Here is a 27629-nt window from a genome sequence, read left to right as displayed (position 1 = left end):
GATCTTGTCTTGTCTTACTGTTTTCATTCACTTTGCAACAAGAACTGTGACAATTTAGGAGCAGGCACTGGTGTAAGATAAAGATCTGAAAAAGTGTGTATGACATTGTGCCAGACAAAGCAAGAAAAAAAATTATAAGAAAAACAATCAGCCTGCATCGACTAGAGGAAGGCTGATTTTTTTTTTTGCGATGATTTTTTGCTTGTATTTTTCTTTCTAGTTTTGTCTGTTCCATACACACTTTTTCAGAGCAACAACTATGGGATTCACTTTTCAATGAAGCCTGAGATGCATCACTGCTGTTATTTTCTCTTTTTGAAGTTAGAAGTAGATCAATAATGGGGAATTTTATGATATAAAAGATATTTTTGGTCTCGCTTTTAAAAGAATGGAAATCCATGTCTCCTTATTCCTTTTCAGATATCCTCTCTATCTTCTTTCTTGTAAAAATAGATTTTCCATTCCCACATGTAATTTCAGAATGAAGTAAACTTTAATCTTACTAGAGATATTCACTCTCATGACCCCTAGGTACTTAATGGTCTGTTGGACATACGCCCAGGGAAATAATTTTTAGATAAGCTAAGACGTGATCAAATTGAAATTATTGGTTCAGGCCATGATCAGAAATTTATCCTCTAGGTTAATATACCTGCAAGTAATACTTACAATATTTTTAAGATAATATTGCAGATTTATTTTTTAATAAATTGCGGTTTTCTTGTTCAATTTGAATTCTAGGAGGAAATGGATCTTGAACTGACATCAGAGTCTGGAGAAGAAAACCAGTCTGCTAAAGTAGTCAAGAAGGAGACAGGGCAAAGTTTGAAGACTCTACTCAGCAGAGAGGCAAAGTTTTTGGACAACTGTCGGGAAGTAAAGGTAATGTTCTTAAATCTTATCAAATTGATTTGGAGGAAGGATTGCCAGATGAAAACAGAGAATAATTCAAATATCGCAGTGTCAGAGAGCCAAAATCGGGATCAAATTGACATGGCACCCTATGCCTGGCTGAGAGAGAGAGAGAGAGATCAGCAAGAAGTTGTACTAGCCACTGAGCCATCCAGCCATATGACACAGTGATATTTTTATTCCCTGTTTTCATCTGGCACTTCTCATTACCCTATATTTCTCATCTTAGCTCCACACTATTTCTAAATTTTAATCAAATTGATTAACATAGATTTGACAATTCCCCCCCTTCTCCTCCCCCTCTGCTCTAAATCTTTTTTTCAATTGGCTTACATCTAGTACCATAAAAGAAGAGGAACATTTGAGTGGGTGATGTTAATTTCCCAAGAAACAGATTTTACTTGCAAGTTTTACTTTGTTTCATTATTTGATAAAAAAAAAACATACATTGATGATTTGCACTGGCACATCTGTCCCAAGAAACTCAGAGGTTCATAACCTAGTGAGATCTAATATTTTTTTAAAGATGATTTTGTCTTGTATTCGTCAATCTGTTTTGTTTGGAACTGTTTTACAAAACAACTTTCAGGGTTTTTATGTCCTACACCTTCGTCTGCTCGCCAGTTTTCATTTTCATGTTATCTTCTCCACCTCCAGACCCATCAGTACCTGGACTCCCTCTGCCAGCTGTCCCACAATTCAACAGACCTGGCACACACCACTTGGTTAGATCTCTTTCCTCGGATCTGGAAGGTTCTCTCTGAAAAGCAAATGGAAGTAAGTCAAAGGGTTGTAAAATCAAAACTACAAAATCCTAGATTTTTGAGATTTCCCAATCAGTGATAAATAAATCTATTTTATAGTTAGTTTAAGGACAATACAAAGATGAGGTTGAATATTAAATCATTGCTGATGATTTTCCTTGGATCTGCGGAAATCCACGATTTTGGTGTCAGAGGAGGGATTTCCTCCTTTTAAAAAAATAACTTCTCACCAATTAAATGCACTGAAAGTGAGAGACTTGATGTGTGGTGGAACAAATAGTGCAGTTTTCCCAGTCTCAAAAAGTTAGCTAGAGTATCAACAATAGTTTATCATCTCAGTTGCTCTGGGGTTAAAGTCAGTTTTTCAAAAATGTTCTCCTATTTCACATTTTGTCACCATCAGCTCTGTCAAATGGATGCTCAGATTTCTGATTTTAAGGTTCAAAATGATTTCATAACCTTATATTTTTATTTTTTAATTTAAAATCCTCATAACACCAAATATGTAATATTGTTAACACTCTTTCGATTCATTCCATTAACCTTTCATTAAATAATTTTAAACCATCCACAGAGACTGAAGAAAGAATTGGTCCCATTCCTGATCAGCGGGTCCCATGTGACTCAGCGAGATTGCCATCCAAGTTCTGTCCACTCCCTTGTGGAAGGCATTGCTCTCTGTGTGCCCTCAATCAGCATCAAAGCATGTGCCCTGAAGGTGAGAATTTAATAATGGCAGCTTTATATGATGGAGGATCTTATGGACTGAATTATGCGCTCTTGTTTGTTTGTTTTTGTTTTAGCTAGTTTGATATTCATTCATTCTATTCATCTCCAGACTCAAATTTTCATTCTAATTCTTATTTGATACGAGTAAACTTAGCATGATGTTTCATTGCTCATTTACTATTTATAATAAAATAAATTACAAGGGATATATAATCATATATTTAAAATGGACATGAGAATGATTTCACAATAATTTTGGCAAAACTGGTTGAATTATGTTTTGATTTTAGAGAGAAAATGGAAGAAATTTTGTTGTGTATATTACCCTCTTCTCTAATTTTTGCATTGGTATTAATTGTGCGGCTATGTCATCTTGTGATATTACATTCGCCTTCAGACCGGAAGGTCCATGGTTTGAATCCCACTCCGAGCAGTGCATAGTTGCATGCTTGGAAAAGGCTCTTTACTCACATTCTCTCACTGCACTTAGGTGTAAAATGAGTAAATGAATGCAACAACGTTGTCTGTCAGAAAAAATGATTATGCCACCTAACAAGCGCCATGTCTCTTACTATATGTTAAGTGTTGCTGTTGGCCAGGGACCTTTGTATAGGGCTTTGAGCACTTTTAGTGGATATTGTTCTATATGAAAGCTCAAGTTTATAAAAAAAATTTTTTTCTTCTGTTCTTTATCATTTAGTATCTAGCACGTACCCACAACCTGTGGCACAGGAGTTGTTTGTTGTTGGAACAAGTGGCCTTTGACTCGGCCTCAACTAGTCAAGCAGTGGCCAGGACGGCCGCCAATGAGTATGATTTTGAACCACCCCCTGTGTTTCCTCATCAAGTATGTACAATTTGCTATTTTGGTGTTGTCATCAATTTGTTTTTTTTTCTTCTGTTTTTATGATGACAACCACTAGTAATGGTTACTATGTAATATGGTTACTCAAAAATTAAACAAGTCCTTCAGAGTTTATCCCAGTTTCCTTGTGAAATGGACAATAGCAAATGCTTGCTACCCTTTGGATAGACGCCAGTCTATTGCAAAGTACTCTTTACCAGATCAAATAGACCCAGCCTCCCAATCACTGCTGGGTTGACAAGGGTTCAGAAAAAGTCTCTCGATTTCAACTGGGATCGATCTCAATCCCTTTAGGTGTGAAGCGAGTGTTCTACCAACTGAGCTATCGGGTGCCCCACTCAAAAGTTAAGTGTTAGAGAAAAAAAGGATAAAAAAATACAAAAAGAGGAGTAAATTTTCTGTTGTGTAGAGGTTTATTAGTAAAACAGAAGTCAGAAACATGTTATATTGACAGGTGGTTAAAGTATACCTATGCGGGTGGTTGGATGGGATCGGGAGCATCACCCTTGAATCATATACCTATGATGTTCTCATGGGTGTACGATCCGATAGTGATGTCGTTTCTTCTTCTCTTTACTAGCCTATCCTGCTTCTTTGGTTTGTGATTGTATTTTTGACAGGGGATATTTTTTTTTCTGTAAATCTTCTGCCTGTTTGTTCTTGGTTATTTATAATTTAGCTTATGATATCTTTAGGTTATGATTTTGATTTACATTTGTACTATTTTTGTTAGATTGCTTGTTTTTTTGTTTCAGCGGTCTCTCATATAACCTCAATTGTGTTGGAAGAGACCTAAAGCAACAAACAAAAAAAAAAGTATACCTATAATGCTTTGTTATGATTAAAATTTAAAATCACCATGATCTGCATCCCAAAGTTCTGCCTTTTATGCCCTCTCTCGCTGAAACTTATTTTCAATAATCGCATGTGTAGCATAGGAAACATATTTGGAGAATTTTATTTACTACTTGTATTTTTTCCATCAATTCTTCCTTTTATGCTCTACCTTGCTGAAACTTATTTTTGGTAATCATCTATGTGAAATAGGAAACAATTTTGGAGAATTTTATTTACTAGCTTGTATCAATTCTTTCTTTTTTATTATATACTTTACTTTAATTCTTATCAATGTTTAATACAGTGTAGTGGATTTGCATCTTTGAATATTAACAGCGTATTATTTTGATGAGATTGACTTCCTTCTCTTCACAAAGATAGGGAAGAGTTATCATCTGGCACCAGTACTGTTTTATGCCAAGCAATTATGTTGATATATTTTATTTTAAAATGAAAATTAAGAATATTTTAAAAGATATTAAGTATTTAATAACCCTGTAAAAATGGATTATACACTGTAAAGTTTGGTAATAAATTCCGTCGCTCAGAGGATAATATAAGAACCAATGTTCATGAGGTTAAAACCCTTTTGTTTGGAGAGAAATCTGTAAATAAATAAATTTATAGTGAACGAGGTATTCTACATGATTTTGTCACACCTGGATCACTTCACATTTCATGCTTGACATCTCTTTGTATTAGTACTTGAAATAGTTTTTTTTCATTGCCTCCAGCCAGGTACTCATTCACACCTGAGTTGAATAGTTACATCATTGAGTGGTGAAAGTGTTTGCAATCATTAGTATCCATCCAGTATATGATCAGGCACAGCATTACTGTGACTTTGCAACGATTTGTCATCACCGTTATCATATAAATGAACATTTGGGTCATATTATCCCTGACAAACAGATTAAACGAGCATTAATTCGAAGAATAATCTTACAAAATTGTCATCCAAAGAAATATTTGTCTCCCCTTACCAAGGAAACCATGGATTGTCTGCTAGAGTTGTATTTCCTGTTGAAAGAAGAAGACATGTACGTGGGACTTTGGCAGAAGAGAGCCAAATATCAAGAAACAAACACGGCCCTGGCTTACATGCAACACGGCTTCTTTGAACATGCTCAGACATCATTTGAAGGGGTGAGTACATAAATTCTTAAAACTTTTTTTTAGAATTATTAATTTATTAATTCAGTTTATCAGCTTTGAATGTCAATGGCAATTGTTGAGTTCGATGTAAGCTTTAATTTTATTTGATTGGCCAATTGAAGAAGAACTGGGATGGGGTCTTTGACCTCTCATAGTGGGCAGGAGGTCACTTGCTGTGTATTGTATCCCCCTATATATGTTTTCTGAGTTGCTTTCTGTCTTTGTATTTGAATGGGATTACTTGGTTTTGTCCTGGCCCTTTCCAGAGTACTTGGCAAGGAGGGAAACAGTCAAATATATGGTTTTCGTTTTGGAAGATGATATTTTTCCTATTGTATATCATCTCTCTGTTATGGATTGTTATTTTTTTTTCTCTTATAATGGTTTTGTAAACATTTGGGTGTATTCCTCTTGATAGGATTCTGTGCTTGTGTCTGGATGAAACTTATAGGTGATCTCAAACTAAGTGCACTGATAGTATGATCTTGGAATTTGCATCTGTTCCCTGTATGAACCAATTCCCCTTTGTCTTACTTTTTCTTGTGCGCTTTCAATTGAAATCTAGAATTTTTGGACTATCCCATTGTCTTCCTATTTACTGGTGCTGAAATGACCTAAATGTGTCGCAACGCCGTAAAACCCTTAAAAACAAAATAAAACAAACCAATTGAAGAAAACTTGTAGGGTTTACAGTAAAGAGAAAAATTCATCGTTTATATTATGTAGAAAAGGGAAATATTATTGCAGTGTACTTTCAACTTTATAACTTTTTACTTTTTATTCCCTCCACCTCTTCAGATTTAGTTTACCCTCAAGCAGCCACCATACTATTTAAAGATAAATGATTTTATGTACATGATGTATTTCAGGCCATGTCCAAAATAAGAATGGATCACAACTCATCTCCGACCCCTCGAGATGGGTGGCAGGAACTCAAACTGATTGAGGATAGCTGGATCAAGTGAGTTCAATCAGAACAATATTGTTTACACGTCTATTTAGCCTTTTGCTCTGTTTTATTGGGTAATATAAATATGTTACCCAATAATATCACTCGCTTTTATAATAACAATAACAGCTTTCGTTTCTCCCCGTGTTGTTAATTACTATGGTTATTTGATTTTTTTTTAAATAAAAGAAGTCACAAGGTATGAGTCCAATATTTTCCCTTGTTATTTAATGTTTATAAGCAGTTATATCATCATTTGTTCTATTCTCGGAAGACAGAGCTGCCAACTAGATGCTTTAAAACCCGACACGTTCCTTGTTTGGTATTTTGTTATATTTTTTAAAGCTGTTATATTCATTTTTGTTTAAGAATGTTTATTTTAATATTTGTATGTCTTACTCTCCCCCTCCTCCTCCCCCCCCCCCTCTTTTTTTTTTCGTGATGACAGATGTTCTATGGAATTGAACCAGTGGGACAACCTCCTGGAGTACGCCAACTCCAGAGGCAACGTTATCCCAGAGCTGATCCTGGACTGTGCGTGGAGGGTACCCAACTGGCCCCTCATGAAGGACGCCCTCAGTCGGGTGAGGAAACTGGTTGGGTGTCATGGGAGTTTTATTGATTAAGGGATTTTAACGTGTATAGAGGGACGACATATAATGGGCATCAGGGTGAATTTGAAACCAAAGAAAATATAAAAAAAGAGCTTGAAAGGTTGTTTTTTAAATTATAATAATATATTTTACTAGCCTAAGCTTTTATGTTTAAGTCTTTTAGTTTAAATAGAATGAGAAATCTTATTTTCATGAAATGCAGACCTGCCTTCTATTACAGTCATTAAAACTTATTGAAAATGAAAGTTGATGCCAGACTACATAATTTTAATGATTTTATGGAGTTATTTAGTCATTTGTTGTTGTTGATTTTTAAAGTTAATTATAGCGATTACAATTTTTATCTCCTAAAAATTATGAATTTTTAAATTATCAAGTAGGAGGGTCTGAAAATGTGATGTTCACCATATTATCTTACAGAAAGAAAAGAGCATTGGGAATTTCCCCACTGTTACGTTTATTATGGAAATAGAATCAAAGCTACATTGAGATTTGTTGACATGATGGTCAGATGTAGAAAAATGAGGTTTATGATCTTAGAGTCTTCAAAGTAAACTTAGATGTATTGTTTTTAATTAAAATTTAATATTTATTATTGCAAGGCCTGTCCCCAGATTCCCAACACACTCTCATTCCCATTTTCCCTCTTAAAAGTTAATGTATTTAGTGTATAACAATGATACTTTTAAAAACTTAGACCTGTAAATTCTCAGTCAATTAACTGAAATCAGTCAATTCGTCAAATTCAAATATTTTTTAAAAGGGAAGAAAGAAATGAATAAAGAAAGAATTCATGAATCGTAGTCGATTGACTGTAAGTTAACTAGGAATGTTCCACAGCCCCACGCATAGCTCATGGGCCGTTTATATTAATGATGGATATAAAGCTAAGCGACGCTTTTTAGAATTGCCGTGTCTGAACACACCCCAGTGTATTTTCACACAGCCTTCGTGAAATTATTTTTTCACTTTCGAAACCTGTCGTAGCCAATTTTAACTGAGCCGCCGAGCGATAAATTTCACTGTTTCGTCTAAGCCAAAATTGACCACATTTACTTGAAGGACAGGAAAAGTATGAGAAAGAAAAATTCGAAACACCCGAAGTTCGTTATTTAGACACCTTCAAATCGAAAGTTAAATGATTGCTACAAGCACATATCTACTCATGTTGTAAACAAACTGGTTGACATTGACTGTTTCTAAGTTTCTTCACTGATTGGGTACCTAATTACAAGGAACAATGGTAAGTAGCCTAATTAATTCCCTCGCAATTTAGTTTTCTGCCATTGCTTTGCTCAAGTGAGCTTGCTGTTTACCTTTCATTTTGATTCTTTGGATTTTACCGCTACGACGAATTACGAAGACAAAGAGTTTCAGTTTCAGTCAATTTTTATAGAGCTCATTTACAGGTTTAAAAACTTAACAGCAGGACAAATGCAGCATTATCACTTTGACTTTTAAGAAAAGAGGAAAGACTGGCAAAAGAAAGAAGGAAATACCCTGTTTATTTTTTAGATTTTTTTTTCTTCTCAGGTTGAAGGCAATTTCAAGAGGGAGATGCAATGGAAAATCAATTTGTATAGAGGTTACCTTGCCATCTGCCATTCTGATGAACACCACGTCAACCCACAACAAGTAAGCATTGTGCTTCAATCACTTTTCTCTCATTACTCCTCCCTTCATCCCTCCCTATCCAAACCTGCTGCTTATATTGTCACTTTTACCTATATATTTAAAGTTGTTTTACAAATTTATTTTTTGGTCAGTTTTAGAAAGATAAAATGGATTTTTTTCCATCCAAATTTGGATTTTTGTATGAGTACAGTGGAAAGAAATTTCCTAAAATATACTCATGTAACTTATCAAAAGGTCTATTCCCCAATTGTAATTTCTTCTTGTATATTTATATTTTAGAATATTTTCACGGTATGCCTGTTTTAATAAGAATAAAAATCATATATATATCTGAAGTTGAAATACTTTTTTTAAAGGAGAAAAACTACAGATTAAAAAAAAAAATAGTTTGAGGCAGATGTGCTTATTATACTTAATCTTCTCAATCATAATATATGATTATTTCAAAGAATTTATTCGGACTATTAGCGATTTATTCTGTCTCCATTTGGATTACTGTACCTGTCCAGTGAAAGACTTTAGCTAAAAAACTGTAATTTTGAAAATAAGCTAAAAGCTTTTTGGCAGCCGCAATCCATTAAAAATGGACAGAGACTAAAATGGAGTTCTAACTGTCTTTTTATCATGAGATATGAAAATAGTTGATTGTTTAATTATTAATTATTTTAAAACTTGACTAGATTGAAAGAGTGGTGGAGACGTGTGGCAACCAAGTCATCAAGGAATGGAGACGCCTTCCCAGCATCATCTCCCAGATTCATGTACAATACCTACAGGTAAATCAATCATTTGTTAACATATTAACCAGTTAACTGCCGTACTCTGGAAAGTAGTCCTTCAGAGCCATTGGGCCATAGAGCTGGAGTTTATCCCGATTTCTATAGTAGGAAACAGACATTAGCGATTGCTTGCTATCCTTTGGATAGGATGCTAGCCATTGCAAAGTACTTGGCGCCAAATCTAACAGACTCAGCTACCCATTCAATGCTGGGTGGACAGAAAAAATCTTGACTGCACCAGGATTGATCTTGGTCCCTTTGCGTGTAAAGCAAGTGCTCTACCAACTGAGCTATCAGGACCCGCAGTACTCTGGAAAGACCCTTATTTAAAATTATTTACAGTTCAATTGGGGAGGTCTGAGGTTCAATCCCCAGTTGAGGAAGATTGATATTTTAAAATGTTTTTTTTTTTCTTGTATTTTTATTTCTTGCTTTGTCAGGCACTGTTTCATAGACATTTTTTCAAATTTTTGACCTGTAGCTTGTTTCAGCTGTTTATATTTTCCCTGTAATACATTTCCACCCATCAGGCAGCCCAGATGATAATGGAGCTGCAAGAAGCTGCTCAAATCAACCAGGGTCTCCAGCCTCCCAATCCAGCCAGGAACAACAATCTTCATGACATGAAGGCCATTGTAAAAACTTGGAAGTAAGTTTGTCTATCTGTACGTCTTGTCTTTCTGTCTATATGTTTTGTCTGTCTGCCTGTCTGTATGTATGTCTTGTCTGTCTGTATGTATGTCTTATCTGTCTGTCTTGTCTGTATGTCTTGGCTGTCTGTCTTGTCTGTATGTCTTATCTGTCTGTCTTGTCTGTATGTCTTATCTGTCTGTCTTGTCTGTATGTCTTATCTGTCTGTCTTGTCTGTATGTCTTATCTGTCTGTCTTGTCTGTATGTCTTGGCTGTCTGTATGTATGTCTTGTCTGTCTGTATGTATGTCTTATCTGTCTGTCTTGTATGTATGTCTTGTCTGTCTGTGGTTGGATGGGAGCATCACCCTTGAATCATATACCTATGATGTTCGCATGGGTGTACGATCCGATAGTGATGTCGTTTCTTCTTCTCTTTACTAGCCTATCCTGCTTCTTTGGTTTGTGATTGTATTTTTGACAGGGATATTTTTTTTCTGTAAATCTTCTGCCTGTTTGTCCTTGGTTATTTATAATTTAGCTTATGATATCTTTAGGTTATGATTTTTATTTCCATTTGTACTATTTTTGTTAGATTGCTTGTTTTTTTGTTTCAGCGGTCTCTCATATAACCTCAATTGTGTTGGAAGAGACCTAAAGCAACAAACAAACAAACAAAAAATCTGTATGTATGTCTTGTCTGTCTGTATGTATGTCTTATCTGTCTGTCTTGTCTGTATGTCTTGGCTGTCTGTATGTATGTCTTGTCTGTCTGTATGTATGTCTTATCTGTCTGTCTTGTCTGTATGTCTTGTCTGTCTGTATGTATGTCTTGTCTGTCTGTATGTATGTCTTATCTGTCTGTCTTGTCTGTATGTCTTGGCTGTCTGTATGTATGTCTTGTCTGTCTGTATGTATGTCTTATCTGTCTGTCTTGTCTGTATGTCTTGGCTGTCTGTATGTATGTCTGCTTTTATCTGCCTGTCTATTTTGTCTGCATGTGTATTTGTTTTAACTGTTTTGACTGTTTGCTATGTGTTATGCCAGGTAAATTGTTCTGCAAGTTTAACGTATTTGTGGAAAATTGAGTAAAGATGACATTAGATGACAGAATCAGACCTGCCAACTAGTATGAAAAATCCGTAGAATTACGAAATTTTGGCTCCACTTTCAGAACTTTGTAAGAATCTCTAAGTTAGTAAAAACTTATGTAAAATGAAAGTTGATGCCAGACTGCATCATTTAAAGGATTTTGAAGTGTTGTTAAATCCTTGTGATCGGGTGGTTGGATGGGAGCATCACCCTTGAATCATATACCTATGATGTTCGCATGGGTGTACGATCCGATAGTGATGTCGTTTCTTCTTCTCTTTACTAGCCTATCCTGCTTCTTTGGTTTGTGATTGTATTTTTGACAGGGGATATTTTTTTTCTGTAAATCTTCTGCCTGTTTGTTCTTGGTTATTTATAATTTAGCTTATGATATCTTTAGGTTATGATTTTGATTTACATTTGTACTATTTTTGTTAGATTGCTTGTTTTTTTGTTTCAGCGGTCTCTCATATAACCTCAATTGTGTTGGAAGAGACCTAAAGCAACAAACAAACAAAAACAAAAATCCTTGTGATGTGTAAATGTTGCTGCTCGAAGCTCGAAGAAATAAATAATATGAAGTTGAATGTAAGCTTCAATTTAATTACAACGTTTCGGGTTTCCCCTTTATCAACAAAACAGGATGATGAAACACCACAGATGAATCATTGATTATTCATCTTAACTACGCCAATACCACATCATCTCATTCATCTGTGGTGTTTCAATCATCCTGTTTTGTTGATAAAGGGGAAACCCGCAACGTTCATTTGATCTGTTTTTGTAATTAAATTGAAGCTTACTTTCAACTTCACGTTATTATTTAATCCTTGTGATGGTAAATTGTGATTTTTAAAGATAACTATAGTGACTACAATTTTTTATCTCCTAAAAATGACGAATTGTGGAATTTTCAAGTAGGCAGGTCTGCAGAATGTTAGAAGTTGGATAGACTGACTGCCTAGTTTGTATATGACTTGACTTCACTCGATATTGGTATACTCAAAACCGACCTTTTGGCACAGCCTTGTATCACTATATGGGCAGCTAATCCTTTCTACAGAGTTGTTATTTTTAGCCCTATCCCGTACTTCATGATGAGGTAACCATCAGTGGTTACTATGAGGTATAATATTAACCTTGAAAACGGTCTTTATATGTATATTTATTTTAATTCTTTGTGGTAAGTATGAGGTATAATATTAACCTTGAAAATGGTCTTTATCTATGTGTATAATTATTTTAATTCTTTATGATAAGTAAGAGGTATAATATTAATCTTGAAAATGGTCTTTATCTTTATGTATAATTATTTTGATTATTTATGATGAGGTATAATATTAACCCTGAAAATGGTCTTTATTTCTATATACGCATAATTGTTTTACTTCTTTGTACTACAGGAATCGTCTCCCAATGATCTCTGATGACTTGTCCCACTGGAGTGACATCTTCACCTGGCGACAGCACCACTACCAATTTATCATACAACACTATGAGAATCAAGCCCAAGTAGAGTCGGTAAGATGGTTGTACATTTGATTGGAGTAAATTAATATAGATAGTGTGCGCTTGGCTAAGAAAATCACAACATTACCATCCTGAAGTATAACGGACCAACACACAAAACTATGTGTAACTGTGAAGTTTTATAGTCTGGTTCGTGCAGTTTAGTGAGAATTACTCATAAACGTGGATGGCAAAAAACAATAACAAAGACCTGAGTGATGTCATCTTCGTTCTATCTATAGATGATATTAACCTAAAATCAGTTCCAAAATAATTTGATGCAGTTGAGAGCACCTACCTCTTACATGAGAAAGGTAGTTTCTTCAAGAAAATAAGATAATTTATAAGTCATCACAAGTTACTGGTCTTCAACAACTGAAAGGAACAGCAAGACTTTGTAAAGCACCTAAAAAAAAATAAAAAATTTCCAACCCTATTTTTCTTATTTACAGAATACCAACTCGATGCTTGGAGTCCATGCCACAGCTCAGTCAATCATACATTTTGGTAAAATAGCACGCAAGCATGGAATGGTAGGGGTTAGTCTGGACACTTTAAGCAGGTAAGGACCAAGACAGTCTGCAATAGCTGTTAAACAATACTGATAGATTTCCTCCGATCTGCAGAAATCTGCAGTTTTGGAATCAGAGGAGTAATTTTCTCCTTTTAAAAAAAATACATTTTCCCCCAATCACTGTATTGACATTTATAGTGTTGATGTGTGGTAGAATAAACAGGTGGTTAGTGTATCACTAATAGTTTATCATCTCAATTGCTCTAAAAGAGGGGGTTACAGCAGTTAAAAGCAATCAATTTTCCACCTTTTTTAAAGTTTTTGTCTCCATCAGCACTGATTAAAATATTGAAAAGAAACAAAACAAAACTCACAAAATAACTAATTTAAACAAGAAACAGTTTGGTCAATCTGGTTTTTTTAATTTTAATTTTTAATCATGGCATGGGAAGGGTAGCCCTTCAGGGTCATTAGGCACATGAAGCTGGAGTTTATCCCAGTTTCTATAGTGTTAAACGCACAATGGCAACAGGTCTCTCTGGGTTTTTTCTTTTTTTCTTTTTCTTTTTACACAAGCTAAATTAATCATCTGTATCTGTATCTGTATGGTTGGTGCTGAAGAAACCAATGGTCTAGTCGTATTTCAGCGGTGTCCTCATTGTGCGTGGGCCCATATCAGTCGGGCCTTGAAATCGTTTAGGTGTGGTGCCATGATGACCAGTTCATCCAGCCATTCCACTCCGAGATAGTTCTAATGAAGAAAGAATTTCTGTAGTTTTGTGTAGAAAAGAAGTTTGTTTAAGACTGTATGTGTTGATTGTTCAAATGTGATTCCAGGATCCACAGCATCACCAGCGTGCCAGTCGTGGATTGTTTCCAGAAAGTCAGACAACAGGTCAAGTGTTACATGCACATGGGAGGATCTCTCAATAAAAGTGAATTTACAGAGGTAATAATTCTCTCTCTCTCTCTCTCTCTCTCTCTCTCTCTCTCTCTCTCTCTCTCTCTCTTTCTCTCTCTCTCTCTCTCTCTCTCTCTCTCTCTCTCTCTCTCTCTCTCTCTCTCTCTCTCTCTCTCTCTCTCTCTCTCTCTCTCTCTCTCTCTCTCTCTCTCTCTCTCTCTCTCATCAATTTTAGAATGGGTTTTTCCTTGTATGTGGATTTACGAATTATGATGCGCAATTGTTCTGTACATGAAAATATTGTGGTGTGTGACATTATTTTATTGAACAGAAGAGCTTTAAACAGTTTTTAATTTTTAAAATTGTATTAGTTGGAAATAATGTATACAATGTTTTATCAAACCATTGAAAAGTAACATTTAGTTCTATTTGTTCATCTCTTACCTCAGGGTCTGGACGTGATTGAGGTAACCAACTTTAAATTCTTTACCAAAGAGATGATGGCTGAACTCTATGCGATGAAAGGATACTTCTTGCAACACCTCAATCGATCCGATGACGCCAACAAAGTTTTCTCAGCCGCTGTCCAGCTTCACGACTGCCTGGTAAATGCCTGGGCCTTGTGGGGAGAGTATTTAGAAGCCGTGTTTACAAGAGACAGGTGTGTGTTTGTAGATTGACTTGAATATGAGCTCTTTTTCTGTCATCAGTGATGGAAAGTCTGGAATAGTTTATTAATTGATTTGAATAATATTGTTGAGAAAAAAGGTCCAGATTTATGAGCTTTTGTTTTTTTAATATTAATAATTGATTATTGAATTGACAGTCTGGTACCAAAATTATCATATTACAAAGTGTAATAAATACTTCAAAATCATCTCTTGTGTGAATTTGCATCTGTCAACACTCACTTTACAAGTATCATGTTTATCTTTCAACTATGAAGCTGTTTATCTTTCAACTTTGAAGCTGTTTATCTTTCAACTTTGAAGCTATGGCAATTTTGTGATGATTCAGCAGGAAAATTGTGTATTGATTATTACACAGCTAATTATCTGTATTTGATAAACAATTATTAGTAATATAGATTCAAGCTTTGATCAAGTTTCACCTGTTTGTTTCTCTCACTTCTGATTGAAATTTAGCTTATCCTTGCATATGAAAACATTTTTCCTGGAAGCTTTTTTTCAAAATGATAAGTGATTTTATCCTCTCATCGCTTACAATAAGCCACAATATTTTGTCAAGAGTTTCATATACATAAATTTCGCTCTGGCAACACCTATATGGAAAAGACTGAATTTCAGTCTCAAATCATGAGACCCATTTGCCCTTTTTAAAACATATCTTAAATAAAATTTTAAAATGAAGTAAATAAATCCTAATAATTTTCAACCAGATGAAGTTGATTTTTTATCTCTGTTGACAGATACAACCATTACAATTTACAATGTTATTTGTGTTCTTTTTGTTCTTTGTTCTTTTATTTTATTTTTGCATCCCCCCCCCCCCTCTCTCTCTCTCTCTCTCTCTCTCTCTGGTGTTATACTTTATTACATTTCCCTCCATATTTAAACAAAAAAACCTGTATCACGCCCTTCCAAAATCTTCATTTATTGTTCATTTTTATAACATTTGGAAAGTGATTTCATCATTGCCTCAATTTAGTAATAGATATTGTAACGAAATAACTTCTGAATCTCAAACATATTTGTTCGAATTGAATTTTAGACATACAAATATAAATTCAGTGATAAAAGATGAAAAATTTGGGGTAATCATGAAATCATCTGAACATGAAGGCAATAATTAAAGAATGACCTAAGCCGTGGTTTTTAATAGGAGGATGGTATATTCCAGGGACATGGAAATTGGAGAGGGTGCGACCATCTGCTACCTTCACGCCTGTCGGTCATCCATTGAGGGTCGAACTCGCAAGTACCTGGCAAAGGCTATTTGGCTGCTGACGTACGACGACGCTAACTTGACCATTGCAACCACTCTGGACAAACACCATCAAGGAATTCCTGCCATTCATTGGCTCTTGTGGTAATGACTTGAAAACACTATTGAAATTTCCTTAACGAGTCTTAACTCACTCAATCCTAGAGATGTTTGCTACTTTTCAAGATTGGAAAAAATGTATTAAAAATGAGCATGTACATAGTTAGTTTTATTCAACTACCAATAGCTTTGATACTACGCCTATAATTTGTCTCATAAAAATGTAATAAATAGGCATGGGGTAAAAGTAACCCAGATAAACAACGGATATTGTCGGTGTTAGGGTTGAGTGAGTTAAGCTTTAACCAGTTAAATGCAGGCTTGTCAACCATTATGATTTCTCATATTTTCATACGTCTGAGGTCCAAAATATGATAATATGGTAATGTTCACTAAAATAAATGCTATGTGCAAAAAGTCAACAATTTGTAACAAAAAGGGGGAAAATGATAAGAGTGGAATAGATGAAGTCATGAAATATCGTCTCCCCCTACACGAGAATCTGAGTAGCCAGACAGATGATTGTCATCGGAATTTCAGGATTTTCTTACTCTCTACTAGCTTGATAAGACTCCATAAATCAACGAATGTTAAATACAATTTTTTGGATTGTTATGCATGTTGAAAATATGATTTTTTAAAAAGAAATATGAAAGAATGAGCATAAATAAATAAATTGGATGGTTATGAAAGTTGAAATTATGATTTTTTAAAAAGAAATATGAAAGAATGAAGATAAATAAATAAATTGGATGGTTACGAAAGTTGAAATTATGATTTTAAAAAAAGAAATATGAAAGAATGAGCATAAATAAATAAATTGGATGGTTACGAAAGTTGAAATTATGATGTTTAAAAAAGAAATATGAAAGAATGAGCATAAATATTGGGAAAAATATGGGAGATCTTTTCAAATGGTTGGTTGGCAAGTCTGTAACTGCCGTACTCTGGAAAAACATGGATTGAAAAATTTGACCAGACAACTCATCCTTCAAATTTTGATCGATTTAAATAACTCTCATCTTGGCAAAAGCTCTCAAACCTGGGACTTCGATGGACCTCACGAGGTCCCAGCTTTGAAAGAGAGAAAGGCTGATTTTTCGTGATTGTTTTTTTTCTCTTGCATTTTCTCTTTCTTTCTTTCTGTTTCATACACACTTTTTCAGATCTTTATCTTGTTTTCTCTGCTCTATAATTTTTAATAGTTGTGGTCTTGGGTATGTCCTGCGGATTAACTCACTCAATCCTAGAGATTTTTGCTACTTGTCAAAACTGGGAAAAAAAGTATTAAAAATGAGCATGCACATAGATAGTTTTATTCAACTATCATTAACAGGCAATAACTAAAAACATGAGCTTTGATACTACGCCTATAATTTGTCTCAGAAAAATGTAATAATAAATAGGCATGGGGTAAAAGTAATCCCGGGTCTACTGCGGATATAGTCGGTGTTTGGGTTGAGTGAGTTAAGAGGTCCTTAGTTCAAGTTTTGCTCTGAGTAGCACATAGTTAAGTCCTTGGAAAAAGCTCTTTACTCACATTCTCTCACAATGCTTAGGTGTAAAATGAGTACCTGGCCATTAACGGCATTGTTTCCGTCAGAAAAACATTGTAATATCGCCTTACAGGCATCGTGTCTCGTCCTACGTGTTAAGTGTTGCTGTTGGCGAGGGACCCCTTGTAAAGTGCCCGTTTTGTGGATATTACACCATATAAATGCTCGAAGTTTTAAATATTAAAATTTTAACTTTTTTGTTGTTGAAATCATCAGTTGGTTCAGGGTTTAAGTCGTGAGATATTTGCCGACCATTCAGTTTTTAATAGTTCATAGAATCAGTTGGTTCATGATTAACGTCCTGATAGTTTTCCAAACCATTTGAGATTTCTCATAATTTCTGATTTAAATCATGAGATATTTCTAAACCTTTCAGGATTCCTCAACTGTTGACGTGCCTGGTGAGGAAGGAGGGCAAGCTGATCATGAATCTGCTGACCACAGTGGGCAGGATGTACCCTCAAGCTGTTTACTTCCCCATCAGGACCCTGTATCTCACTCTCAAGCTGGAGCAGAGGGAAAGACGTAAGGAATAATGTTCATTAATTGTGACCTTGTATAATAGTAGTGGCATAGCACCGCCTGATATCAGAAGACAAGAGTTAAACCAAAGAATGCATGCCAAAATTGAGGAGGTCACTGACAGGGTCCCATTGAAGGAGGTCCTAGAAGAAGCCCCAACAACGTCAAGACTGAAATCAAGGAAACCTTTTAAAACTTCAAGACAACATTTCAACGTGAAAGAGGAATGGATGTCGATGTGGAACCAAGACAGCCCCAGGGGAGGCGACATCATACCCGACCCAACAGAAAGAACACCTGGCTTTCCCTGCAATAGCTGAAAATGCTGGGTCACCTCCAACTGCATTTTGACAGGACATGGCAGAACCGCAGCTAACATGCATAGATGGAATCTGAGAGAATCAGATGCATGCCGTCATTGCCAAGGAGGCCCTGAGACAATGGACCACATCGTCATCCACTGCCCAGTGACAAGCCTATCAGGAGGCTACGAAAAGAATTTGAAGAATGGATTAAAAGATTCAAAATAGAGGTGTAGCCATTCGATACTACTACTAGTAGGGATTTGGGTCTCGATAGTTCAATAGGTAGAACACTCGCTTCACACGCAAAATAGAGGTGTAGCCATTCGATACTACTACTAGTAGGGATTTGGGTCCCGATAGCTCAATAGGTAGAACACTCGCTTCACATGCAAAATAGAGGTGTAGCCATTCGATACTACTACTAGTAGGGATTTAGGTCTCGATAGCTCAATAGGTAGAACACTCGCTTCACATGCAAAATAGAGGTGTAGCCATTCGATACTACTACTAGTAGGGATTTAGGTCTCGATAGCTCAATAGGTAGAACACTCGCTTCACAATCAAAATAGAGGTGTAGCCATTCGATACTACTACTAGTAGGGATTTGGGTCTCGATAGCTCAATAGGTAGAACACTCGCTTCACAATCAAAATAGAGGTGTAGCCATTCGATACTACTACTAGTAGGGATTTAGGTCTCGATAGCTCAATAGGTAGAACACTCGCTTCACAATCAAAATAGAGGTGTAGCCATTCGATACTACTACTAGTAGGGATTTAGGTCTCGATAGCTCAATAGGTAGAACACTCGCTTCACATGCAAAATAGAGGTGTAGCCATTCGATACTACTACTAGTAGGGATTTAGGTCTCGATAGCTCAATAGGTAGAACACTCGCTTCACAATCAAAATAGAGGTGTAGCCATTCGATACTACTACTAGTAGGGATTTGGGTCTCGATAGTTCAATAGGTAGAACACTCGCTTCACACGCAAAATAGAGGTGTAGCCATTCGATACTACTACTAGTAGGGATTTGGGTCTCGATAGTTCAATAGGTAGAACACTCGCTTCACACGCAAAATAGAGGTGTAGCCATTCGATACTACTACTAGTAGGGATTTGGGTCTCGATAGTTCAATAGGTAGAACACTCGCTTCACACGCAAAGGGACCAAGATCGATCCCGAGTGCAGTTGAGATTTTTTTTCTGACCCCCCCCCCCCTGTCCACCCAGCAGTGAATGGGTAGCTGAGTCTGTTAGATCTGGTGGAAAGTACTTTGCAATAGACAAGCAATTGCTATTGTCCGTTTCATGCTATAGAAACCCAGGATAAACTCCGGCTCCATGGGCCGAATGGCTCTGAAGGACTACTTTTGATGACTTTAGATATTTGTTGCTGTGAATGACATAATTAGTCGGTGGTGAAAAGGTCTGAACTGAGATAGTGCCAAATTTAGTTAGATGGTTATTTATTTTTATCAATAATGAGTTCTTGTCGTAAATGATTAAATCAACTCTTTTTGTACATCTTCAAGAAATATCAAAGCTTAATTTCACTTCTAAATATTTTTTACAGCTGGTCAAGTTGAAAAAGTATGAAATTTGAGAAACGTTGCTGGATACCTTTCCCATACATCTGACGATAACTTCATGAAAAATCACCCGATTTACTTCAAATAAAGATTAAAATGCTCTGGGGGGCATATTCTTTCCATGCAAAAAAAAAAAAAATGCACATCCAAAATTTTCACCTTTCGACTGATTTTGTCATGCACTGACATATAGTTTAAATTATAAATTTCAGATAAAAGTGCCGGTGTAGACCCTAGCCAGTCTTCCACCAACACAACCACCAGTGGAGTGGCTGGCATCAACACCACTTCCAGCTTGTCATCATCTTTGTCCACCACCGGCAGTGGAGCTCTGGCAGATGGTAAGACATTTTGTTGGTCTTCGATTATTTTTGTTTTGTTTGTTGTTTGTTTTAAATATTAACTTTGATCTTTGACTGTAAAAAAAAAAAAATTTAAAAAATTGAGCTTTTTATATTGCGCAACATTCACTAAATGTGCTCAAAGCGCTTTACAAACTGTACTAGGGAACAATAGTGTCAAATATTGATTTCAATCTCCCTGGAAGTGTGAAACCAGTCCTCCAGAGGACTGGATACATACCTTGTGCAACTGATATTCTGGTTTCAGAGTGATGGGCGTCTTATTTCTAGCCTAAATAAATGCTGGACGTCTATAAATATCATCCATCCTTTCTCTTATACGCCTTAATCATGAGAATCATAAGAATCTGCCTAAACATCCAGCTACTAAAATTGTTATGCCACCTTTTGATTCCATATGTAACCTATTCGTTGTTAGTTAGTCCCTGGAGGACTGATTACACACTTCCAATGAGTTTTTAACTGGAAGAGAGGAAGTTGTGACAACACAAGTTTTGCTTCCTATTGATCATACATGAACAACATTTATAATGATTGCTAAAAGTATTGAATGTTAAACTACAGTTTTAAATGAAGCAGTGAGAAATATAAAGTATCCAAAAATTGTCACATCGAAGGTTTGATCTCCAGTGAAGAAAGGCATTTTTTCTACTTGCTTCATTTGACTTATTTTGCATCCGTGCCTTCTCCCAAACTTATTTGTTATTAATTAATCTCCCAGATTTCCTGGCCAATGCCATTGGGACAAGTTCTACCAACCCGTCTACTACAACCACCACGTCCAGCTCTGCAGGGGGCCCTTCAAAGACGGGCAGCTTGTCTGGAAGTGAACCAGGGCCCATCAAGGCCCCTGAACCGATGTGGAGATGCTCTAAGATTATGTCTATCCAAAGGGATAACCACCCGACAGTTCTCACAACATTAGAAGGCATCGCAGATCAGGTATGAACCTTTCTTGAAAATAAGATAATATAAACAGTAATGCCAAAACTCCAGTTTCACCGGAAAAAACTCCGGTCTGGAGCAAAAAATTCCGGGCTCTGGGCAACTTCCGTCAATTTCCGGTGAGGTCAATTTGTTCCAAGGATAACCCCCCTTCCAACCACCACATCATCATCATTGCCACTAGTATTACAACCATCATCACTACCACTACTATTGCAACCACCACCACATCATCATCACTACCACAATTACTACTGCAACCACCACCACCACATCATCATTACTATCACTACCACAACCACCATCACTATTACAACCACCACCACCATATCATCATCACTACCACTACTACAACCACCACCAAAACATCATCATCACTACCACTACTACTTCAACCACCACCGCCATATCATCATCACTAACACCAGTACTACAATCTCTACGATTAGGTTTTGGCGCTTTACTTCAGTTAAAATAAGGAAACTTTGGGATTGTATTTGGCAATGTGTTTATGTATCATAAAATACTAACGAAAGAGTGAAAATGGAAAGGCTTCGTATGGGAACAAAACAGACAATGGACGTTTCGGGTACAAACCCTTCGTCAGCACAACAATACACAAATAAACGTGGAAAACAAATAAAATATAATGGAAAATAACTTGTGTCGTCTGTACTCAATGGTGGTTGCAGTATGAATGAAATGTAAGCGTGGCGTGGGTAGAGGATAGTGTGCCCCAGGGGGCTGATCTAATTGATAAGCAGAGGTCAGCGTCAGGGAACAGAACTTTCCAGACTATAATGGAAGATAAAAGACATATTGGTAGTAGTAGTAGTAGTAGTAGTAGTAGTAGTAGTAGTAGTAGTAGTAGTAGTAGTAGTAGTAGTAGTAGTAGTAGTAGTGTAGTAGTAGTAGTAGTAGGTAGTAGTAGTAGTTGTAGTAGTAGTAGTAGTAGTAGTAGTAGTAGTAGTGTAGTAGTAGTAGTAGTAGTAGTAAGAACGCTGTAGTGGAACAGTAGGGGGGGGGGGGGTTTGGAGGGGGCGAGGTGAAAGGTCACGGCGGAGGTGGGGGGGGGGGGGGGGGGTTTGTTGGATGAGCGAAGGTCGAATCTTCGCGAAGGAACGATGCGATAGTAAAGTGGAATACACCAATAAATAGATAGATGGATAGGCAGATAGATAGGTAGATGGTCAGAAAAGAGGAGGAGAGAAGGAGAGAGAGAGAGAGAGAGAGAGAGAGAGAGAGAGAGAGAGAGAGAGAGAGAGAGAGAGAGAGAGAGAGAGAGAGAGAGATTAATAAAAGAAAAAAATTTAAAATAAAAATATAAAAAAAAAAAAAAAAAGGGGGGGGGGGGGGGGGGGGGGGGGGGGGGGGGGTTGGTTTGAGGCGGACCGGTAGAGAGGGGGAATCAGAGAGAGAGAGAGAGGGGGGGAGGGAGAAAGAGGGAGGGGGGGACAAAGAAAGAAAGAAAGAAAGAAAAGAGAGAGAGAGAGAGAGAGAGAGAGAGAGAGAGAGAGAGAGAGAGAGAGAGAGAGAGAGAGAGAGAGAGAGAGAGAGAGAGAGAAAGGGTGGAGGGAGGTGAGAGAGGGCGAGTAAACAGCCGAGTGATAGCTGGGTCTATATGTATATTAATGGATGAAAAAGTGGATGATTGGACACAATGAGAGAGAGCTAGGAAGGTAGATGACTATGAATCGGTGGATAATCAGTAGATAGATTGCTAGCTAGCTAGCTAGCTAGCTAGATAGATAGATAGATAGATAGATAGATAGATAGATAGATAGATAGATAGGTAGGTAGGTAGAGTTGTACTTTTAGTAGTATGAACAGTAGTAGTAGTAGTCGTAGTAGTAGTAGTGGTAGTAGTAGTAGTAGTAGTAGTAGTAGTAGTAGTAGTGGTAGTAGTAGTAGTAGTAGTAGTAGTAGTAGTATGTATCATAGTATAATTCTAATCAGTTGTCTATTTAGAACTATATAATTTGTAAACACAATGCCAAATACCATTCCAATTCCTTTTTCTTGTGTGCGGAAATTCCTCTTTCGACCTTGAAATTCCTACGAGTGGTGTCTGAAACTCCTGTGAGCCAAAATTAAAGTTGGCGTCTCTGTATAAATATGTATATGTATATGTATATATATATATATATATATATATATTATATATATAATATATATATATATATATATATATATATATATATATATATTATATATAATTGTTATATTTATATTGCTCTTTTTCACTGTTTGTCCAAGGTGATTATCTTCAAAATGCTTTATTGCTCGTGAACAATTCATAATTACTCTATAAAATGATTTGACACATGGAGGCAGAGATGTTCCCATTTTCTGCCCCATTCTTGTAGTATAAAATAGATGTTAACATTTACCATCATTTCACAAGTGGTAGCTCAGTGATATTGTTAGCTAAATCTTATTCAGATAAAACTACTAGTTTCAAGATTTTAAAATATAATTATATTTTAAAATATTTCATCTGCTGCGATGAAAATGCTTTTGACATATCTTATAACCTTTTCATTCTCATTGCAGATGGTTTGGTTCCGAGAGAATTGGTATGAGGAAGTCTTAAGACAACTGCGACAAGGTTTGGAAAAATGTTATGGAGTTGCTTTTGAAAATCGAACCTCTGGTAAGTTAATAATCTACCCTCACCAACACTTATGTACTAGTTTTTAAAAAAAACAAAAAAAATCCCTTTATTCATCCCATAGGGGAAATTTGCCTCTAGGGTCTATTCCAAGGGAAGACTGGAATAACCCAGGTGTCAGCCGCAGTGCAGTGCCGCAAATTGAGCTAGGGTGAAGTGACTTGCTCAAGGCTACACAGTGCAGCGGCAGGTGATCGAACTCGGTACCTTTCGAATACGAAGCAAAGTCCGTACCGCTGAGCCATGCTGCCCTTAATAATATAAACAGTTCTCGAGCCTGAAAACATGTTGGAGTTCTTAGAAGTTTTATTGATGGGAAAAATAAAATATTTATGTAATATATTTTTTCTAACGTTATATGCAGCAAGGTTTGTTTATTTACATTGCAGTTACATAGGTAGCATGTCAGTTAAACAAATGATTGCTTTACAGGATTTTTGATATATGACATTCTTATCTTATCATCATAACTATATTTGTTTGTGTGGATGTTTTACATGAGGTAAAATCATCAAAAATAAGTTTGATTTGTTTTCCATCCTTTTAGGTTAAAATTTTCTAATATGGTATTTAATGTTGGCAATTTTAAAAGCTCACTTTTCTTTCTTTTTTTCTCTTTTTTTATTTCAGTGACAGAAGCGACCATCACACCCCACACCCTGAATTTTGTAAAGAAACTGGTCAGTACATTCGGTGTAGGCGTGGAGAATGTCTCCAACAATCCAGCCTCCAACTTTTGTGGGGCGGCTTCCGAGTCTCTTGCCAAACGGGCTCAGGCCACGGCCCAAGATCCCGTGTTCCAGAAGATGAAGAGTCAATTCACTACGGATTTTGACTTTAGGTACTGCACAATATCATTAATTAAGAATATCATTTTCATTCAAATTTTGGGGTTGGATTTGTATTAGTTTAGTCAAAGCTGTCCTTTATGTATGTATTTATATATATATATATATATATATATAATGTGGGTCCCGATAGCTCAATTGGTAGAGCACTCATTTCACACACAAAGGGACCAGATCGATCCCGGGTGCAGTCGAGATTGTTTTCTGACCCCCCCTCCCCGTCCACTCAACAATGAATGGGTAGCTGTCTGATAGATTTGGCGGAAAGTACTTTGCGATAGACTAGCATCCTATCCAAAGGATAGCAAGCAATGGCTATTATCCATTTTATGCTATGTAAACAGAGATATACTCCAGCACCATGGGCCTAATGGCTCTGAAGGACTACTATTTGTATACAATTGTGTTATGAACCTAGGTGTTTTAAAAAAGAAAGAAAAATAAACTCATCTTTAAAATTTAATTGAAGTGACATCAAGTCATTTTGTTGATTTCACAAATGGAGAATCGGGTGTTGGATGGGAGCATCACCCTTGAATCATATCTATATGTTGCATGGTGTAAGATCGATAGTGATGTCGTTTCTTCTTTTCTTTACTAGCCTATCCTGCTTCTTTGGTTTGTGATTATTTTTGACAGGGGATATTATTTTTTCTGTAAATCTTCTCGTGTTTTTTGGTTATTGTAATTTAGCTTATGATATTTTTAGGTTAGAAATTGTTTTACATTTGTACTATTTTTGTTAGATTGCTTGTTTTTTTGTTTCAGCGGTCATCTATATAACCTCAATTGTGTTGGAAGAGACCTAAGCAACAAACAACAAAAAAATCATCTTTAAAATTTAATTGAAGTGACATCAAGTCATTTTGTTGATTTCACAAATGGAGAATAAATGTGATAATCATGTTTAGTTATAAACTGAGTATCTAGTGTTTGTGAAATGATCAGGATATCACGTGGTCTTCTGTTTTGTTTTTCAGTGTTCCTGGGTCCAAGAAACTGCATAATTTAATAAACAAACTGAAGAAGTGGATCAAGATACTGGAAGCTAAAACCAAGATGTTTTCTAAGTAGGTCTACATACGATGCTATATTTTTGCATTTCATTCACAGACACTAACTTCAATATTTGTTCACTGGAGAATTGCTTTTAAAAAACACAAAAAACTCGAGCTTTAAAAAATAAACTAGAGCTTTTATATAGTGCAATTTCCATTTAATGTGCTCAAAGCGCTTTACGAAGTGTCCCTAGTCAACAGCAACACTTAAAATATAGAACAAGACATGACACCTGTTAGTTGATATTATAATTTTTTTCTGACAGAGACAGCAGTGTTAACGCCAGGTGCTCATTTTACAGCTGAGTACAGTGAGAGAATGTTAGTAAAGAGCCTTTTCCAAGGGCTCAACCAAGCGCTGCTTGGGACTAAAACCCAGGACCTTCGGATTTGAAGGCGAGTGTCATACCACTAGGACACATAGCCGCGCTTAACACATTCGTTTTTGGTAAAGGCCTTGAATTTTAGATTCAGCTAAATTCCTGTGAGGGTGCTAGAGAACGACATTTTATTCGTTTCTATCAAATTATGTAACTAATAAACTATGCCCTTTTTATCTTAACTTAACTTGATATGGCCTAAAAGTGTCATTGGGTTAAATTCATGAAAACGAACTTTTACAAGCATTGGTGTATTCTAAATCTACATAATTTTCCAAAATGTTATCTTTCTCTTTTTAAAGGGCTAATATTATCTGAAATCACATTTGGGAGGGATCTTTTGACCTCCCATGATGCGTAGGAGGTCACGCTATTTCTTATACCCCCTTATATCTGTTTTCTGAGTTGCTTTCTGTCTTTGTTTTGGAATGAGATTGCTGGTTTTGTCATGGCCCTCGCAAGTCTTTAGCTGAGAGGGAAACAGTCAAGTGTTAAGTGTTTGTTTTGGGGGATGATTCTATTTTTCTCCTTATAAATCATCTCTCTTTTATGTATTGTTGGTTATGTATTCTGTTTTGGATATTTTCTCTTAACATTTGAGTTTATTCCTCTTTGTGGGACCTGAGCTGGTGTCTGGATGAGACTTTAAAGTGATATCAGACTAAGTACACTGATAGATAGTGTGCTCTTGGAATCTACTTTATTTCCCTATTTGAACCATTCCCCATTGTCTTACTTTTTCTCATGTCCTTTTTATCGTAATTTTTTATCGTAATTCTAGAATTATATTAATATCTCATTTTCTTCCTTTTAAATTTTTACTGGCGCTGAAATGACCTAAATTTGTCGCAATTACAGTAAAACCCTGAAAAAACAAAACAAAACAAAAGTTTCACATGCCTGGTCAAAATTTTATTTCCTTTCCAGATCCTTCCTGATAGAAGAGAAATGCTCCATGTTAAGCAACTTTACCATTAATACAGCTGAGATTGAAATGCCAGGGGAATTTTTGATGCCAAAGGTAAGTTCAATTCAATAGATAAAGGCTGGTCGACCATGTAAGATATAAGAGGGATCCTCTTGTGATTCATTGTCTCCCTTTCTAAAATGGAATTTGCGGGTGGTTGGATGGGAGCATCACCCTTGAATCATATACCTATGATGTTCGCATGGGTGTACGATCCGATAGTGATGTCGTTTCTTCTTCTCTTTACTAGCCTATCCTGCTTCTTTGGTTTGTGATTGTATTTTTGACAGGGGATATTTTTTTTTCTGTAAATCTTCTGCCTGTTTGTTCTTGGTTATTTATAATTTAGCTTATGATATCTTTAGGTTATGATTTTGATTTACATTTGTACTATTTTTGTTAGATTGCTTGTATTTTTGTTTCAGCAGTCTCTCATATAACCTCAATTGTGTTGGAAGAGACCTAAAGCAACAAACAAACAAACAAAATAAAATGGAATTTGGATGCATTCATTCATTATATATACACACCTG

At 36.1% G+C, this 27629-nt stretch overlaps 1 protein-coding gene across 2 annotated transcripts in view; it reads left to right on the top strand.

Moving 5' to 3' along the window:
- Positions 1-27629, top strand: part of LOC144964314 (transformation/transcription domain-associated protein-like) — a 104051-nt gene that overhangs the window by 62731 nt on the left and 13691 nt on the right. For both annotated transcript variants that reach the window (XM_078898415.1, XM_078898414.1), the window contains exons 65-86: positions 742-882; positions 1570-1689; positions 2251-2394; positions 3106-3252; positions 5095-5253; positions 6132-6223; positions 6660-6795; positions 8359-8460; positions 9141-9236; positions 9770-9888; positions 12365-12482; positions 12923-13032; positions 13822-13933; positions 14335-14546; positions 15746-15934; positions 17822-17970; positions 20078-20206; positions 20949-21169; positions 23726-23825; positions 24474-24684; positions 25672-25761; positions 27057-27150. In XM_078898415.1, the coding sequence (XP_078754541.1) occupies positions 742-882; positions 1570-1689; positions 2251-2394; positions 3106-3252; positions 5095-5253; positions 6132-6223; positions 6660-6795; positions 8359-8460; positions 9141-9236; positions 9770-9888; positions 12365-12482; positions 12923-13032; positions 13822-13933; positions 14335-14546; positions 15746-15934; positions 17822-17970; positions 20078-20206; positions 20949-21169; positions 23726-23825; positions 24474-24684; positions 25672-25761; positions 27057-27150 (2991 nt within the window). The remainder of the gene's footprint in view (positions 1-741; positions 883-1569; positions 1690-2250; positions 2395-3105; positions 3253-5094; positions 5254-6131; positions 6224-6659; positions 6796-8358; positions 8461-9140; positions 9237-9769; positions 9889-12364; positions 12483-12922; positions 13033-13821; positions 13934-14334; positions 14547-15745; positions 15935-17821; positions 17971-20077; positions 20207-20948; positions 21170-23725; positions 23826-24473; positions 24685-25671; positions 25762-27056; positions 27151-27629) is intronic.

The sequence above is a fragment of the Berghia stephanieae genome, chromosome 2 (genome assembly GCF_034508935.2).
Source record: "Berghia stephanieae isolate SIO BIC M18660-M18661 chromosome 2, UCSD_Bste_1.3, whole genome shotgun sequence".
NCBI classification, from domain to species: Eukaryota; Metazoa; Mollusca; class Gastropoda; order Nudibranchia; family Aeolidiidae; genus Berghia; species Berghia stephanieae.
This window is presented reverse-complemented; position numbering and strand designations above follow the sequence as displayed.